At 43.6% G+C, this 17,238-nt stretch overlaps 1 protein-coding gene and 1 long non-coding RNA gene across 3 annotated transcripts; one reads left to right on the top strand and one right to left on the bottom strand.

Moving 5' to 3' along the window:
• The first annotated feature begins 1,127 nt into the window (after positions 1-1,127).
• LOC109752010 (uncharacterized) lies at positions 1,128-5,440 on the top strand. The gene is made up of 6 exons (XM_073499217.1): positions 1,128-1,847; positions 3,674-3,750; positions 4,147-4,254; positions 4,390-4,602; positions 4,798-4,892; positions 5,230-5,440. Exons 1-2 carry the CDS (start codon positions 1,128-1,130, stop codon positions 3,680-3,682), a joined length of 729 nt encoding a protein of 242 aa, XP_073355318.1. The 3' UTR covers positions 3,683-3,750; positions 4,147-4,254; positions 4,390-4,602; positions 4,798-4,892; positions 5,230-5,440.
• Positions 5,441-7,530: 2,090 nt separating this feature from the next.
• On the bottom strand, positions 7,531-11,727 carry LOC123494175 (uncharacterized). Of its 2 annotated transcripts, none has more exons than XR_006664397.2 (7): positions 11,146-11,727; positions 9,990-11,020; positions 9,259-9,324; positions 8,757-8,864; positions 8,411-8,621; positions 8,121-8,215; positions 7,531-7,781 (listed from the first exon to the last, which is right to left on the bottom strand). It is a non-coding gene; the product is annotated as an uncharacterized lncRNA (long non-coding RNA). The 2 variants fall into 2 exon arrangements; XR_006664398.2 differs by having other exon boundaries at positions 8,121-8,212; positions 11,146-11,689.
• Positions 11,728-17,238: the final 5,511 nt, after the last annotated feature.

Below are 17,238 nucleotides of genomic sequence, written 5' to 3'. Positions count from 1 at the left end.
ATTACATTGAATAGATCTCCATGAGAGAGGGGGAGAACATTGTATTGAGATCCAAAAAGAGAGAAGAAGCCATCTAGCTACTAACTATGGACCCGAAGGTCTGAGGTAAACTACTCACACTTCATCGGAGGGGCTATGGTGATGATGTAGAAGCCCTCACTGATCGATGCCCCTTCGGCGGAGCTGCAGAACAGGCCCCAAGATGGGATCTCGTGGGTACAGAAGGTTGCGGCGGTGGAATTAGGTTTTTGGCTCCTGTTCTGATCGTTTGGGGGTACGTAGGTATATATAGGAGGAAGGAGTGCGTCGGTGGAGCAACAGGGGGCCCACGAGGGTGGAGGGCGCGTCCTGGGGGGTAGGCGCGCCCCCCTACCTCGTGGCCTCCTGGAAGCTTCTCTTACGTAGGGTCCAAGTCTCCTGGATCTTGTTCGTTTCGAAAATCATGTTCCCGAAGGTTTCATTCCGTTTGGACTCCGTTTGATATACTTTTTCTGCGAAACTCTGAAATAGGGAAAAAACAGCAATTCTGGGATGGGCCTCCGGCTAATAGGTTAGTCCCAAAAATAATATAAAAGTGAATAATAAAGCCCAATAATGTCCAAAACAGAAGATAATATAGCATGGAGCAATCAAAAATTATAGATACGTTGGAGACGTATCACCCAACCATTTGGTCAATGTGCATTAAATATGGCCTAGTATTTTATAAAAACGGTGTGGTACAATTTTGCAACAAATATATGGTATGTCCTTTGCAAAAAACTCATTTTAGGCACTCGAAAAATGGAAAATGAATTTTTCGTCCAAAAAATGATTTTTTCATGCAAAGAAAATGGAAACTCCCTTCGGAAGCATTGTTTGACATTCCAATATGCACACTTTTTCATAGTGTGAGATCATTTTAACAAACTATGCCATATATGTGGTCAAATTTGTCAGTATGAACGTTCTTATCTAGGTGTGGAATCTTGTGAAACTTTTGGTGTTTTTGTGATGAAATAGATACTTTGAGTTGGTAGGTTCAATTTTGCAACAAAGAGTTGGTAGGTTCTTTACACAAAAATCGAAATGAAAAATGCTTTTTCTGCAAAAAATACTTATATTTCAATCAATTAAGACCAGTTGAGATGGTCATAAGATTGTCAAAGCGTTTATTGCGTTTTGATTGGTCCATAGGCTTCTCACGCGGATCATGCATCATATACCGTCGGATATTTCCAGATCCGACGGCACCCCTCACCCCCCTCACGGCCTCACCCTCTCACCCTAACCCTCTCTCCAATCCTAACCTTCTCCCTCCCTCAGATCTCAATCCTCTGCCACCCCTATCCCTACCCCGGCCTAGCCCAACCCAATCCGCCGCCGTCCTCTACCCAGATCCCACCCCGCTCCCGCGAGCCCGCCATGAACCGTCTGCGGGCGGTAGCGTAGCGGGAGCAGCACGGGCTTCACCTCCTCGTGTCGTGTCTCCCCCTTTCACCACCGCTCCTCCTACACCTCCTTCACGGCCTCCCTCCCGGGCACCGCCCGACAGCAGCCTCGACAGGGACGACCTGGACCCAGACCCGGTCGCGGCCACCACGGAGGCCCTCGCCAAGGTCGACCTCTCCGACGGCCCGAATGCCACCGCCACCGCCAAGTCCGGCTCCAGCAATCCCCGTCAAGCAGCTAGAGGCGGCGGCTGCGACGTGGGCAAGTCGCTCGACTACCTGTACCGCGCATGCAGGATCGCTACCCTCACCGTGAAGCACATCGACGTCGCCGTCTCCGTCCTCTCCCGCTTCATGGAGCCCAAGAAGCTTGCCAGCCTCGCCGAGTTCTGTGACGACCACGCCTACATCTCCGAGGTCTGACTGTCCAAACACTGCTCGTGTCTTCTCCTTCCTCCTTGTCCTAGATGAAACTAAATTGATGAATGAATCCATGGATGGATCTGATGGACGGTCGAATCAATCTTGTTCGCTTGCTGCAGTAGGGATTCTATCTAGCATCCGATTGACTACTTCACCTCATCGATCAAGCCATGCTCTCCACATCAGTCTTTTAATTTACCATCCAGAAGACTAGACTTGTGCTTTCAGTTTGTTTCGTCAGATATATCTGCTGCCATGCTCTTCTATTTGTATTCAGTTTGGTCAGACTTGTGGTTCCTGGACGGCCTTGGCTATCCTATCTATCTCAGCTTCATCAGTTAGGGGCAATCAATGTAGCAGTAGTGTAATGTTGATTTGCATCTTATCTTATCTGTGGGAAAAATGATCAAATCGAATTGCAGGAGCTATCTTAATTAGCTTCATCTGTTCCGATCATGTGTCAATCATATTAGCTGTGATGCCATTTTTATGTTCGTATTAGCTGCATCTTATTTGTGTTTCCCCAGTTTATGAATCATGTTTTCATTTACGTGCCGTAAGAAGGCTGTATTTGGTAATCACCCAAAATGCCTCTCTTTTTTAGCTGATGAATCGTCCTACATGCACAGTTTGCTTGATGTCCGTGTTTATCCAGATTTCAGAATGTTTGATTGCAACATTCTATTGAAGATAGAAGTATAGGACCAGCGTACATGATCTGGAACCGTTTGGTTTTGATCAGTTGCTACTGATGATTTAATGCCTATGCTCACGTTGTTGTTGATTAAATGCTTATGTTGTTGCTGCATGCTTATGCTACTGATTCAATGCTTAGGAATTGATTGAATTGAACCTGTTGTGTAATCCTTCCTGTTCTACTCGTATTTAATTTTTGGGTTTCTACTTTATTTTTTAGTCTGTTATATACGGTTCATCTTTAGTTTCTTCTGTAACTTGCTTGGAGCTTAGAATACATAGCCCAACTAGTCTCATATACAACTAAGACCAATGATTCATGCTGAATTCTGTATATATATATATATATGTGTGTGTGTGTGTGTGTGTGTGTTGGATTGGAGAACCACTCGAGGAGGGAGGGAGGAAGCACGGAAGGTCACCATGGACCTCGCCCAACTCCCACCCATCTTCCTGCCTGCAGCTGTAGGTAACCCCCTCCCTCTCCCTGCCTTGTCAGACCTGAAGATGCAGTGTCCAAGATATTCAGTGAACTGTGTGGATTCAGACAGCAACACTTCAGTTAACTGTGTAGATCATGTACTATATTGTTAATCACCAGTTACTGTTTCCTTTCACTGCGTCGTCGTGCCGGTTACTACTACTGTTCCTACATAATCACAAGCGTGGATGGATGATTATCTCAGATCAGATGTTGCTAGATTACTTTCTTAGATTTCTTTTGTCACCAAGCCACACAGATCATCTAGTTAGATAGAATCCGCTACGCTAGGGTGATGAATGAACGAACAAACAATAATAGGAACATTGGCACCAGGTTTTAGAGGGCTTGTGATTTTGTGGTTGCAGCAAGCCCGCCTTGTACGCTCGACGAGTTATCCTGTGTATTTTGTCTTGCTAGACGAGTTATCCAGCAATACTAGTGCATAGTAGAAAATTATCATAGATCCTGGCTGTAACATGCTTTTGTGCTTGTGACTTTGGCCCACGTGATTTTGTGGGGATTTGGTACCAGACTAGAGGTAGAGGCTAACGATTTCTCGCTGTTTTAGTCAAGTGCTTGATAGATAGCTGTCTCATATGCATTTTCCATTCCTAATGGTGCTTTTTCATTTCCTTGCCAGGCCAAATAAAGGATGTTGTTCTCGGTGGAGCTGCGCTTGAGGATGAGCAGAGAGAGAAATTTAATCAAATTAGATAGGTAGGTTCTTTGTTCTTATCAGATGTTGGCAGATTCTATTTGTTGTGCATATGCCAAGTGTGTCTACCTGATTGTAAACATAACTACAATACTGTATATATGTTAACAGTCTGGTAAAAACTTGTTGTGCCTGGGTTTGTGGATCTTAAAAAAATCATCTATCATTTCCTTACTCATACAAAAAGCCCAGCTGTTGTTCTTGTAAATACGGACGTGCATACCATCGCCACCTTCACCAAACAGAGAAGGCTCTAGCCACTTCTTTTGACAAGAAAAATAGAAGTGCCCCTAAATTTAAACATATTCCTCTTTACTGAAAACTCATTGTTCTTTTCTGAACTATTGCAAAAATCGAGCAGTGGTACTGATTATATAAATTTTATATTGTCTTGGTAGCTTCACTCGTGTCTGCCACTGCTCATTGTCATGTTGACAGAGCGTTCACCCGATGGCGGAATACCATGCCGCAGCGTGGGCAGTCGGCGGTTGTGCTATATACGTGAGGTAACGAACATTACAAGCAGTAGAGAACTTTTAGCTTTTCCACACGTTTATATCTTTAGACAACTTTCAATTTTCTTTTCATGTGCTGAAACTGAAAGAAATCTTTGATGCTAACTTTGCGTGTGATTATGGCAGTGACAAACCTGAAAACCATGACTTCGATCTGCTGAGGAAGCTTGTGTTTCCTGACGGATCGATCCTGCGAGCCAAACTGCCCGGGAGACAAACAGCACTACCGTTGTCGCGGAAATTCCGTGCGATGGAAGCTTCTAGAGCCTGCTGGTACTTCCTAGCCAGAAGCCCCATGAGCTCGACGTCTAGCCCTACAACCACCACCCCACGCACAAGGTCGCTCCCTGCTCCCTCATGTTCTTTTATCTGTCCAGCTCAATCCTACATTCCTACCGCTATTGTTGCTGTTGAAATCGAGATGCTACCCTCATCCTGCTGCTATCTGTCAATCGAATCAAACTGCCCAGAGAATGAATGAGGTTGCAACCCTTCCTAATTTTTTGTTCTTGTTCTATTTTGAAATGGATGCAGCAGGTGCTATGCTCTTGCTCACGTCTAGCACCGTATCCGGCGCGGTGGTGCTTCTTGAGGCGACCGGCGTGACGGCGGCGACCACAAGCTCTCTGGTGAGTCGGCTCCATCTTCTAGCCCTAGCTCCCTATTTTCTGCTGCTATAGCATGCTCTGTTGGTTTAGAACACTAGCAGTAGTAGCCTACCATGTATACGTACTAAACAGCAGGAGCTCAATCACCTTGTGTACACTAGCAGCTTGCTTACACAGTTGTCACTTTTGCTTGTGGTAGCCATTACGTAGTTGAATCATGTCCGTGTCTACTAATCATCAGTTCATAGTATTTGGCTTATGTGTGTTGGTCTATGAATATTTTATGGTTTTGTGGATATACTTTTTGATTTAAAGTTACTAATATTTTTTTTTGATTCTTTCTCTGGTGCGAGGAAAGCTGTGAGTAGACGTCAATGATGCCTACTTGCTTGGCTGCTACAGTGATGCATGCGCCGGTCAAGCAAGCATACATGCATATATGTACATGTTAGGATAGTAGCAGATGTGCCATATTTCCTCTGTAAGGAAATGTATTCCTGAGATGATTTTGTTATGTTATCTAAACCTGGGAGATGTGTTATGTGATGTGATATGATGGATGATTTGAATTTGACATGGAGTTTTCCGGATTTGAATATGAACCAATGTCGGATGCATGTGTGTAACTGGATTAAAGAGGTCTTGTGCCCAAACAATTTTGTCCAAACATTTCTTTCAAAATCTGAGATCTAATACTGGACAACTAATTGGGCTAAAAAAGGCCACAACCCAACAAGCATTGGACTGTTTAAAAAGTGAAACAAAAAAGCCTCAGAAAATAAAAAATAAATATATTGCAAAAAAGGCCGAGGCTCCCTAATATGGAAGAACCTTAGGAAACAAAAAGGCTGAATTGTTGGGTATGGCCCGTGCAGAAATTACCTAGGAAAACATACTAAATGGGTTGAATTAATGGGCTTGGCCGATATAGACACCAAACTAGACCGGGCTGATTCTTATCAACGACCTTTTCATTTGGTCGGAATTTTGCCACGTCGGCTTGCCACGTCGGATCCGACGTGGCCTGGGCAAAAACATAGCGACCAAAACAGAAGGTCATTGAACCAATGACCTTTTGTTTTGGTTGTTGCCTTCCACGACCTTTTCATAGAGAAGGTCATTAATTTCAGTTTATGACAGCCAGCTTTTGACCATCTATTTTTGGTCACAGAAAGGTCGCAAATGAAAAACAATGACCTTTCAGTGACCAATAGTGATGGTTGCAAGTTGACATATTTCTTGTAGTGTCAATCGAATCTTCTTCGGAGGTGCAATTGGGACTGCACTTGCTCGAAGATCAGGAAGAATAGTGGATGTAGTTACATTCACTTGTTCTGAGAGAGTTGCATTAATTTCCTGTCGGGTGAGTGGGGGATCATCTTGATCAGATGAATCACTTTCTGGTTCAGCTGGCTTTGGAGGCCTTTTCCTCGGGGCGCTCTTTTTCTTCAAAGCGGCTGATTTTGGATCATGCTTATTCTTCATTCTGCGTTCATCTTTTCCTTCAGCCTTCTTCTTATCAACTCTGATTTGATAAGACGGCAGTTTTCCGCTTCCTTTGCCTGATCTTTTGCGGCCTTCTTGGCACGCTTCTCAGCATTTTTGAGGCGCTTGGCCTTTTCTTCAGGATAAGAGTCTGGAGTCTTGAGGGATGATTTATCAGCGTGGGGAGCTGGTGGAGGCCTTTGCTCAGGTCCACCTGCTCGGATGAGCACAATCTCATGACAGTCAACCCATGGGGGATGGAAAGCAAAGTTCTTGGCATACCGAGGGTGAACCAACTTGTAGTTAAACCACTTCTTTACCGAGTGGAGCTGAATCTTTTTCACACGTCTTTTTTTCTGAGCGGAATCTTCTCCTGGAACTCTGTTATATTCATCATGAGAAACAAGCTCAGCTATGTTTTTGAGTGATTGCCTGCCACCTCTCCTCTTCTTCGGTGCATCTGCTTCTTGTTCATTTGCATTTTGTTCGACTCATTTTCTTTTGCTAGTGGATGGGCCTACCGTTGGACCATTTGGAGCTTTGGATTCGCACTACAAGAAATATGTCAACTTGCGACCATCACTATTGGTCACTGAAAGGTCATTGTTTTTCATTTGCGACCTTTTCGTGACCAAAAATAGATGGTCAAAAGCTGGCCGTCGTAAACTGAAATTAATGACCTTCTCTATGAAAAGGTCGTGGAAGGCAACGACCAAAACAAAAGGTCATTGGTTCAATGACCTTCTGTTTTGGTCGCTAGCTGTCTGCCCAGGCCACGTCGGATCTGACGTGGCAAAATTGCGACCAAATGAAAAGGTCATTGATAAGAATCAGCCCGGTCCAGTTTGGTGTCTATATGGGCGAAGCCCATTAATTCAGCCATTTAGTATGTTTTCCCAGGTAATTTCTGCACGGGCCATACCCAGCAATTCAGCCTTTTTGTTTTCTAAGGTTCTTCCATATTAGGGAGCCTCGGCCTTTTTTGCAATATATTTATTTTTTTATTTTCTGAGGCTTTTTTGTTTCACTTTTTAAACAGTCCAATGCTTGTTGGGTTGTGGCCTTTTTTAGCCCAATTAGTTGTCCAGTATTAGATCTCAGATTTTGAAACAAATGTTTGGACAAAAACTTTTGGGCACAAAACCTCTTTAATCCAGTTAAACACATGCATCTGACATTGTTTCATATTCAAATCAAGAAAACTCCATCTCAAATTCAAATCATCCATCATATCACATCACATAACACATCTCCCAGGTTTAGATAACATAACAAAATCATCTCAGGAATACATTTCCTTACAGAGGAATTATGGCACATCTGCTACTATCCTAACATGTACGTATATGCATGTGTGCTTACTTGACCGGCGCATGCATCACTGTAGCAGCCAAGCAAGTAGGCATCGTTGACGTCTACTCACAGCTTTCCTCACACCAGAGAAAGAATCAAAACAAAAAATATTAGTAACTTTAAATCAGAAAGTATATCCACATCACCATAAAATAGTCACAGACCAACACACACAAGCCAAATACTATGAACTGATGATTAGTAGACATGGACATGATTCAGCTACATAATGGCTACCACAAGCAAAAGTGACAACTATGTAAGCAAGCTGCTAGTGTACACAAGGTAATTGAGCCCCTGCTGTTTAGTACGTATACATGGTAGGCTACTGCTGCTAGTGTTCTAAACCAACAGAGCATGCTATAGGAGCAGAAAATAGGGAGCTAGGGCTAGAAGATGGAGCCGACTCACCGGAGAGATTGTGGTCGCCGCTGTCACGCCGGTCGCCTCAAGAAGGACCACCGCACCGGATACGGTGCTAGACGTGAGCAAGAGCAGAGCACCTGCTGCATCCATTTCAAAATAGAACAAGAACAAAAAATTAGGAAGGGTTGCAAACTCATTCATTCTCTGGGCAGTTTGATTCGATTGACAGACAACAGCAGGATGAGGGTAGCATCTCGATTTCAACAGCAACAGTAGCGGTAGGAATGTAGGATTGAGCTGGACAGATAAATTAATAGGAGGGAGCAGGGAGCGACCTTGTGTGTGGGGTGGTGGTTGTAGGGCTGAACGTCGAGCTCATGGGGCTTCTGGCTACGAAACCAGCAGGCTCTAGAAGCTTCCATCGCACGGAATTTCCGCGACAACGGTAGTGCAGTTTGTCTCCCGGGCAGTTTGGCTCGCTAGATCGATCCGTCAGGAAACACAAGCTTCGTCAGCAGATCTAAGTCATAGTTTTCGTGTTTGTCACTGCCATAAGCACACGCAAAGTTAGCATCAAAGATTTCTTTCAGTTTCAGCACATGAAAAGATAACTGAAAGTTGTCTAAAGATATACACGTGTGGAAAAGCTAAAAGTTCTCTACTGCCTGTAATGTTCGCTACCTCACGTATATAGCACAACCGCCGACTTCCCACGTTGCGGCATGGTATTCCGCCATCGGGTGAACGCTCTGTCAACACGACAATGAGCAGTGGCAGACACGAGTGAAGCTACCAAGACAATATAAAATTTATATAATCAGTACCACTGCTCGATTTTTGCAATAGTTCAGAAAAGAACAATGAGTTTTCAGTAAAGAGGAATATGTTTAAATTTAGGGGCACTTCTATTTTTTGTCATAAGAAGTGGCTAGAGCCTTCTCTGTTTGGTGAAGGTGCCGATGGTATGCTCGTTTGTATTTACAAGAACAACAGCTGGGCTTTTTGTATGAGTAAGGAAAGGATAGATGATTTTTTTAAGATCCACAGACCTAGGCACAACAAGTTTTTACCAGACTGTCAACATATATACAGTATTGCAGTTATGTTTACAACCAGGTAGACACACTTGGCATATGCACAACAAATAGAATCTGCCAACATCTGATAAGAACAAAGAACCTACCTATTGGATTTGATTAAATTTCTCTCTCTGCTCATCCTCAAGCGCAACTCCACCGAGAACAACATCCTTTATTTGGCTTGGCAAGGAAATGAAAAAGCACCATTAGGAACGGAAAATGCATATGAGACAGCTATCTATCAAGAATTTGACTGAAACAGCAAGAAATCGTCAGCCTCTACCACTAGTCTCGTACCAAATCCCCACAAAATCATGTGGTCCAAAGTCACAAGCACAAAAGCAGGTTACAGCCAGGATCTATGATAATTTTCTACTATGCACTACTATTGCTGGATAACTCGTCTAGCAAGACAAAATACACAGTATAACTCGTCGGGCATACAAGGCGGGCTTGCCGCAACCACGAAATCACAAGCCCTCTAAAACCTGGTGCCAATGTTCCTATTATTGTTTGTTCGTTCATTCATCACCCTAGCGTAGCGGATTCTATCTAACTAGATGATCTGTGTGGCTTGGTGACAAAATCAATCTAAGAAAGTAATCTAGCAAGATCTGATCTGAGATAATCATCCGTCCACGCTTGTGATTATGCAGGAACAGTATTAGTAACCGGCACGACGACGCAGTGAAAGGAAACAATAACTGGTGATTAACAATACAGTACATGATCTACACAGTTAACTGAAGCGTTGCTGTCTGAATCCACATAGTTCACTGAATATCTTGGACACTGCATCTTCAGGTCTGACAGGCAGGGAGAGGGAGGGGTTTACCTACAGCTGCAGGCAGGAAGATGGGTGGGAGTTGGGCGAGGTCCATGGTGACCTTCCGTGCTTCCTCCCTCCCTTCTCGAGTGGTTCTCCAATCCAACACATACATATATATATATATATATATAGAATTCAGCATGAATCATTGGTCTTAGTTGTATATGAGACTAGTTGGGCTGTGTATTCTATGCTCCAAGCAAGTTACAAAAGAAACTGAAGATGAACCGTATATAACAGACTAAAAAATCAAATAGAAACCCAAAAATTAAATACGAGTAGAACAGGAAGGATTACAACAGGTTCAATTCAATCAGTTCCTAAGCATTGAATCAGTAGCATAAGCATGTAGCAACAACATAACCATTTAATCAACAGCAGCGTGAGCATAGGCAATAAATCAGCAGCAACAATTGATCGAAACCAAAAGGTTCCATATCATGTACACTGGTCCTATACTTCTATCTTCAATAGAATGTTGCAATAAAACATTCTGTAATCTAGATAAACACGGACATCAAGCAAACTATGCATGTAGGATGATTCATCAGCTAAAAAAGAGAGGCATTTTGGGTGATTACCAAATACAGCCTTCTTACGGCACGTAAACGAAAACATGATTCATAAACTGGGGAAACACAAATAAGATGCAGCTAATACGAACATAAATATGGCATCACAGCTAATATGATTGACACATGATCCGAACAGATGAAGCTAATTAAGATAGCTCCTGCAATTCGATTTGATCATTTTTCCCATAGATAAGATAAGATGCAAATCAATGTTACACTACTGCTACATTGATTGCCCCTAACTGATGAAGCTGAGATAAATAGGATAGCCAAGGCCGTCCAGGAACCACAAGTCTGATCAAACTGAATACAAATAGAAGAGCATGGCAGCAGATATATCTGACGAAACTGAACTGAAAGCACAGGTCTGGTCTTCTGGATGGTAAATAAAAAGACTGATGAGGAGAGCATGGCTTGATCGATGAGGTGAAGTAGTCAATCGGATGCTAGATAGAATCCATCCTGCAGCAAGCGAACAAGATTGATTCGACCGTCCGTCAGATCCATCCATGTATTCATTCATCATATTAGTTTCATCTAGGACAAGGAGGAAGGAGAAGAAACGAGCAGTGTTTGGACAAATGGACCTCGGAGATCTAGGCGTGGTCGTCTCGGAACTCGGCGAGGCTGGCGAGCTTCTTGGACTCCATGAAGCGGGAGAGGACGGAGACGGCGACGTCGATGTGCTTCACGGCGAGGGTAGCGATCCTGCATGCGCGGTACAGGTAGTCGAGCGACTTGCCCACGTCACAGCCGCCGCCTCTGGCTGCCTGACGGGGCTTGCTGGAGCGAGACTTTGCGTTGGCGGTTGCGTCCGGGTCGTCGGAGAGGTCAACCTTGGCGAGGGCCTCCGTGGTGGCCACGACCGGGTCCGGGTCCAGGTCGTCCCTGTCGAGGCTGCTGTTGGGCGGTGCCCGGGAGGGAGGCCGCAAAGAAGGTGGAGGAGGAGCTGTGGTGGAAGGGGGAGACACGGCCCGGGGAGGTGAAGCACTCGCTGCTCCCGCTGCGCTGCCGCCCGCAGACGGTTAATGGCGGGCTCGCCGGAGCGGGGAGGGATCTGGGTAGAGGATAGCGGCGGATTGGGTTGGGCTACGCGGGGGTAGGGATAGGGGTGGCGGTAGATTGAGATCTGAGGGATGGAGAGGCTTAGGGTGAGAGGGTGAGGCCGTGAGGGGGGTGGGGGCTGCCGTCGGATCCGGAAATATCCGATGGTATATGATGCGTGATCCACGTGAGAAGCCTATGGACCAATCAAAACGGAGTAAACGCTTTGACAATCTTATGACCATCTCAATTGGTCTTAATTGATTGAAATATAAGTATTTTTTGCAGAAAAAAACATTTTTCATTTCGATTTTTGTGTAAAGAACCTATCAACTCTTTGTTGCAAAATTGAACCTACCAACTCAAAGTATCTATTTCATCACAGAAACACCAAAAGTTTCACAAGATTCCACACCTAGATAAGAACGTTCATACCGACAAATTTGACCACATTTATGGCATAGTTTGTTAAAATGATCTCACACTATGAAAATGTGTGCATATTGGAATGTCAAACAATGCTTCCAAAGGGAGTTTCCATTTTCTTTGCATGAAAAAATCATTTTTTGGACGAAAAATTCATTTTCCATTTTTCGAGTGCCTAAAATGACTTTTTTTGCGAAGGACATACCATATATTTGTTGCAAAATTGTACCACACCATTTTTATAAAATACTAGGCCATATTTAATGCACATTGACCAAATGGTTGGGTGACAAAAACTTTGATCCACCTCTCGTGAAAAAGACAAATTTTTGCCGATTCAGTAGAAAATGGGTAAAATTCCAAGATTCAACCACTATCTAGGAACGGTCATGCCCGCCGTTTTGACCGCATTTTGAAACAGGCATAAAAATTCAAAAAAATAAAAAAATTGGAAAACCTTCGCATTTTGTCATTATATGTGACCAAGTTACCAGGAAAAACAATAAACTTGTAATACGACAATTGTTTTAAAAAGGTGTTCTCAGAAAAAGAGCTATCATGTGTGAAGGTGCATGGCTTTCAAACCAAATGATCAATCTTATGGCCACATTCATGGCATAGTTTGTTCAAATGATCTCATATTGTGCACAAGGGTGCATCTTGGAATGGCAAACAATGTTGCCTAAGGAAGTTTTCATTTTTTGGACGAAAAATTCATTTTCCATTTTTAAAATGCCCAAAATGAGTTTTTTTGTGAAGGACCTACCATATATTTGTTGCAAAATGGGACCCGGTCATTTTTATAAAATACTAGGCCATATATAATGCACAATTGACAAAATGGTTGGTTTTCAAAATTTATTATACACCTCTGGTGAAAAAGATAAATTTCCGCCGATTCAATTTGAAGCGGGTAAAATTTGAACTGCAGCTTCCTCATAGTTTGCTCTTTATTTTTTCCAAAAATCATTTCTAGGTACATAAGTATCTACTAGCACACATGCCCGTGCGTTGCAACGGGATAATAAAATTACATGCCTCTAGCTCAATATAAGAACGGATCAATACCTCCACATGTCCGTATTCTCTAGTTCAACATGACACCCTTTAATTAGAGTCAGACCAGTATATTCTCTTTTATTGGCACGTGCCAGCAATTTCGTTCAATTATAATTAACCAGCATATTCTCTTTTATTGGCACATGGAAGCTACCACCGTCAATAATTTATGGCGTCTCTTATTCTACACAAGCCGACCTAGCTCGATATGCCGGATGCGGAGCAGGCCCGGTATGGGAGTGATTGAACTCACGACCTCAAAGACCCAATCACATGTTGCTAGCCACTCAAACAAACATGTCCTGCTTACCAATGGTTATCGTGAATATTTAAGAATCTAATGCAGCGTGTAATATTATTTTCAATTTTGAACATATCGCTAAAACAAGTACATTTTCCGAATTTGGGACATTTTTTTAAAATCTTGGACAATTGTGAAAAATACAAACATTTTCTAAAAAATGGGAATAATTTTTGAAAATTTTGACATAAATTAGCATGAAAAAAAATCCAAACATTTTTAAAAATAGGAAAACATTTTTGTAATTCGTAAATTTTTATGAAATTTTGAATAAAAATTGAAATTACAAACTTTTTTGAAAATTTTGAATTGCACAAAAAGTTAAAAAAATGGACTTTGAATGAAAAAAGGAAATAAAAGAGAAAGAAACATAAAAGGAAAATTTGAAACGCGACACAGAAAAAAATGGGTGGCCCAGTCTTGGGCGCCATGTGCGTACCTCAAACTATTTGCCGTAGTGTGCGGGAAATAGGATTTTAATGGCTGCGTGGGCAGAAAAACATTGGATGACTCTACTGGGCCGCGCGCGGCCCATGTACGTAATTTTGCACAAATAGTTTTCCAATATTCCACCACTAGCTAGGAACGGTCATGCCCGCCGTTTTGACCGCATTTCGAAACGGGCATGAAAAATTCAAAAAAATCAAAATATTGGAAAACCTTCGCATTGTGTCATTATATGTGACCAAGTTACCAGGAAAAATAATAAACTTGTAATACGACAATCGTTTTAAAAAAGTGTTCTCAGAAAAGAGCTATCATCTGTAAAGGTGCATGGCTTTCAAGCCAAATGATCAATCTTATGGCCACATTCATGGCATAGTTTGTTCAAATGATCTCATATTGTGCACAAGGGTGCATCTTGGAATGGCAAACAATATTGCCTAAGGGAGTTTTCATTTTCTTTGGACGAAAAATTCATTTTCCATTTTTTGAATGCCCAAAATGAGTTTTTTTGTGAAGGATCTACAATATATTTGTTGCAAAATTGGACCAAATCAATTTTACAAAATATTAGGCCATATTTAATGCACAATTGACCAAATATTTGGGTGTTTAAAGTTTTGACCCACCTCTTGTGAGAAAGACAAATTTCCAACGATCTAGTTGGAAGCGGGTCAAGTTTGAACTGCAGCTGCCTTATAGTTTGCTCTTTATTTTTTCCAAAAATCATTTCTAGTTACATAAGTATCTATTTAATCAGAAATACATGGTTTGGTGGCGATATGTTGAGGTTTGGACGGCAGCCGAGGGCCCCAACTCCAAAGCGCGTAAAGTCGCATGCCCGCCGCGTGGTCACCGCGTAACTGTGGCATTGACATGCGTTTTCGGCGGCCTAGGCATGTTTAGTGGGTTGGGCACTCCCCAGGTTGGTGCTAGGAAGAAAATGACACCAGAAGTTTCTCACGAGGAGACCGAACTATGCTCAACTATGAATTAGCAGCCATGTGTTTGATTAGCGGTACGAGAAATGCACATGGCCAATTGACGTGTGTTTTGGCTGAGGATGATCATCTACTAAGAAGACTGTCTTCACAATTTTTCAGCTCAAAAGGTGGAGCCTAGGTGGTACTTGCTTTGCAAAGTACCACACTGGACAGAAATATGAATGTTGAAGCTGGGCCCAAAATAATGAATGGATTGAGCTGAAATTTGGTGGAGGATGGTTATTTGGGCATAGGAAAGTACTGCAGAAAATTGATACCATTTGGACTTGCCAAAGTGGTACTTCCTTCACAATGGTCTTCTCTGGATAGAAACTTGGGAAAATTAGCGAGAGATACTGGATAAATGAAATGAGCTAAAATTTGGTGCAGGTAAGTTACGTAGGTATGCTCATGCCCTGGTAAATTTTCAGATCATTTGGGTAGGCCTAGCTAGTACCTACTTCACAAAGCTTCTCTCGAGATAGAAACTTTGGAAATTTCCCGAGAAAGATTTACCAGGAAAATGGAGCTGAATATTATCATGTGGCAATGATTTGGGTATGGAAGAGTGTTGGAAATATGCCCTAGAGGCAATAATGAAATGGTTATTATTATATTTCCTTGTTCATGATAATTGTCTATTGTTCATGCTATAATTGTGTTATCCGGAAATCGTAATACATGTGTAAATACATAGACCATAACAAGTCCCTAGTGAGCCTCTAGTTGACTAGCTCGTTGATCAATAGATGGTTACGGTTTCCTGACCATGGACATTGGATGTCATTGATAACGGGATCACATCATTAGGAGACTGATGTGATGGACAAGACCCAATCCTAAGCATAGCACTAGATCGTGTAGTTCGTTTGCTGAAGCTTTTCTAATGTCAAGTATCATTTCCTTAGACCATGAGATCGTGCAACTCCCGGACACCGTAGGAATGCTTTGGGTGTACCAAACGGCACAACGTAACTGGGTGACTATAAAGGTGCTCTACAGGTATCTCCGAATGTGTCTGTTGGGTTGGCACGGATCGAGACTGGGATTTGTCACTCCGTGTGACGGAGAGGTATCTCTGGGCCCACTCGGTATTGCATCGTCATAATGAGCTCAATGTGACTAAGTAGTTAGTCATGGGATCATGCATTATGGAACGAGTAAAGTGACTTGCCGATAACGAGATTGAACGAGGTATTGGGATACCGACGATCAAATCTCGGGCAAGTACCTTACCGATTGACAAAGGGAATTGTATACGGGATTGCTTGAATCCTCGACATCGTGGTTCATCAGATGAGATCATCGTGGAACATGTGGGAGCCAACATGGGTATCCAGATCCTGCTGTTGGTTATTGGCTAGAGAGGTGTCTCGGTCATGTCTGCATGATTCCCGAACCCGTAGGGTCTACACACTTAAGGTTCGATGACGCTAGGTTTATAAGGAAGGTATGTATGTGATTACCGAATGTTGTTCGGAGTCCCGGATGAGATCCCGGATGTCACGAGGAGTTCCGGAATGGTCCGGAGGTAAAGATTTATATATGGGAAGTCACCATACGGTCACCGGAAGTGTTCGGGGGTATGCCGGTATTGTACCGGGGCCACCGAACGGGTTCCGGGGGTCCACCGGGAGGGTCCACCTGCCCCAGAGGTCCTTATGCGCTGTAGGTGGAAGGGAACCAGCCCCTAAGTGGGCTGGGGCGCCAACCCACCTAGGGCCCATGCGCCTAGGGTTTGGGGGAACCCTAAAGGGGGGCGCCCCCCTTGCTTGGGGGGCAAGCCACCTCCCGCTTGGCCGCCCCCCCCCCCCCTCTAGATCCCATCTAGAGGGGCCGGCCCCCTTCCCCCTTCTCCCTATAAATAGAGGGGTGAGGGGAGGGCTGCAGCACCACATCCAAGGCGCAGCCCCTCCCGTCCCCAACACCTCTCCTCCTCCGTGCGAGCTTGGCGAAGCCCTGCCGGAGAACTGTCACTCCACCACCACCACGCCGTCGTGCTGCTGTTGGAGCCTTCTTCCTCAACCTCTCCCTCCTTCTTGCTGGATCAAGGCGTGGGACACGTCACCGCTCCATACGTGTGTTGAACGCGGAGGTGCCGTCCGTTCGGCGCTTGGATCATCGGTGATTTGGATCACGACGAGTACGACTCGATCAACCCCATTCTCTTGAACGCTTCCGCTCGCGATCTACAAGGGTATGTAGATGCACTCCTCCCCTCTCGTTGCTAGTAAACTCCATAGATTGATCTTGGTGATGCGTAGAAAATTTTGAATTATTGCTACGTTCCCCAACAGTGGCATCATGAGCCATGTTTATGCGTAGTTTCTATGCACGAGTAGAACACAAGTTGTTGTGGGCGTCGATTTTGTCAATTTACTTGCCGCTACTAGTCTTATCTTGATTCGGCGGCATCGTGGGAT

The sequence above is a fragment of the Aegilops tauschii genome, chromosome 5 (genome assembly GCF_002575655.3).
Source record: "Aegilops tauschii subsp. strangulata cultivar AL8/78 chromosome 5, Aet v6.0, whole genome shotgun sequence".
Lineage (NCBI taxonomy): Eukaryota > Viridiplantae > Streptophyta > Magnoliopsida > Poales > Poaceae > Aegilops > Aegilops tauschii.
Note: the sequence above shows the minus strand (reverse complement) of the source record. Positions and strands in the feature narration are given on the sequence as shown.

What these genes read in the sequence shown, in the direction of transcription:
- LOC109752010 (XM_073499217.1), top strand. Translation starts at nt 1,128, where the DNA reads ATGGTCATAAGATTGTCAAAGCGTTTATTGCGTTTTGATTGGTCCATA.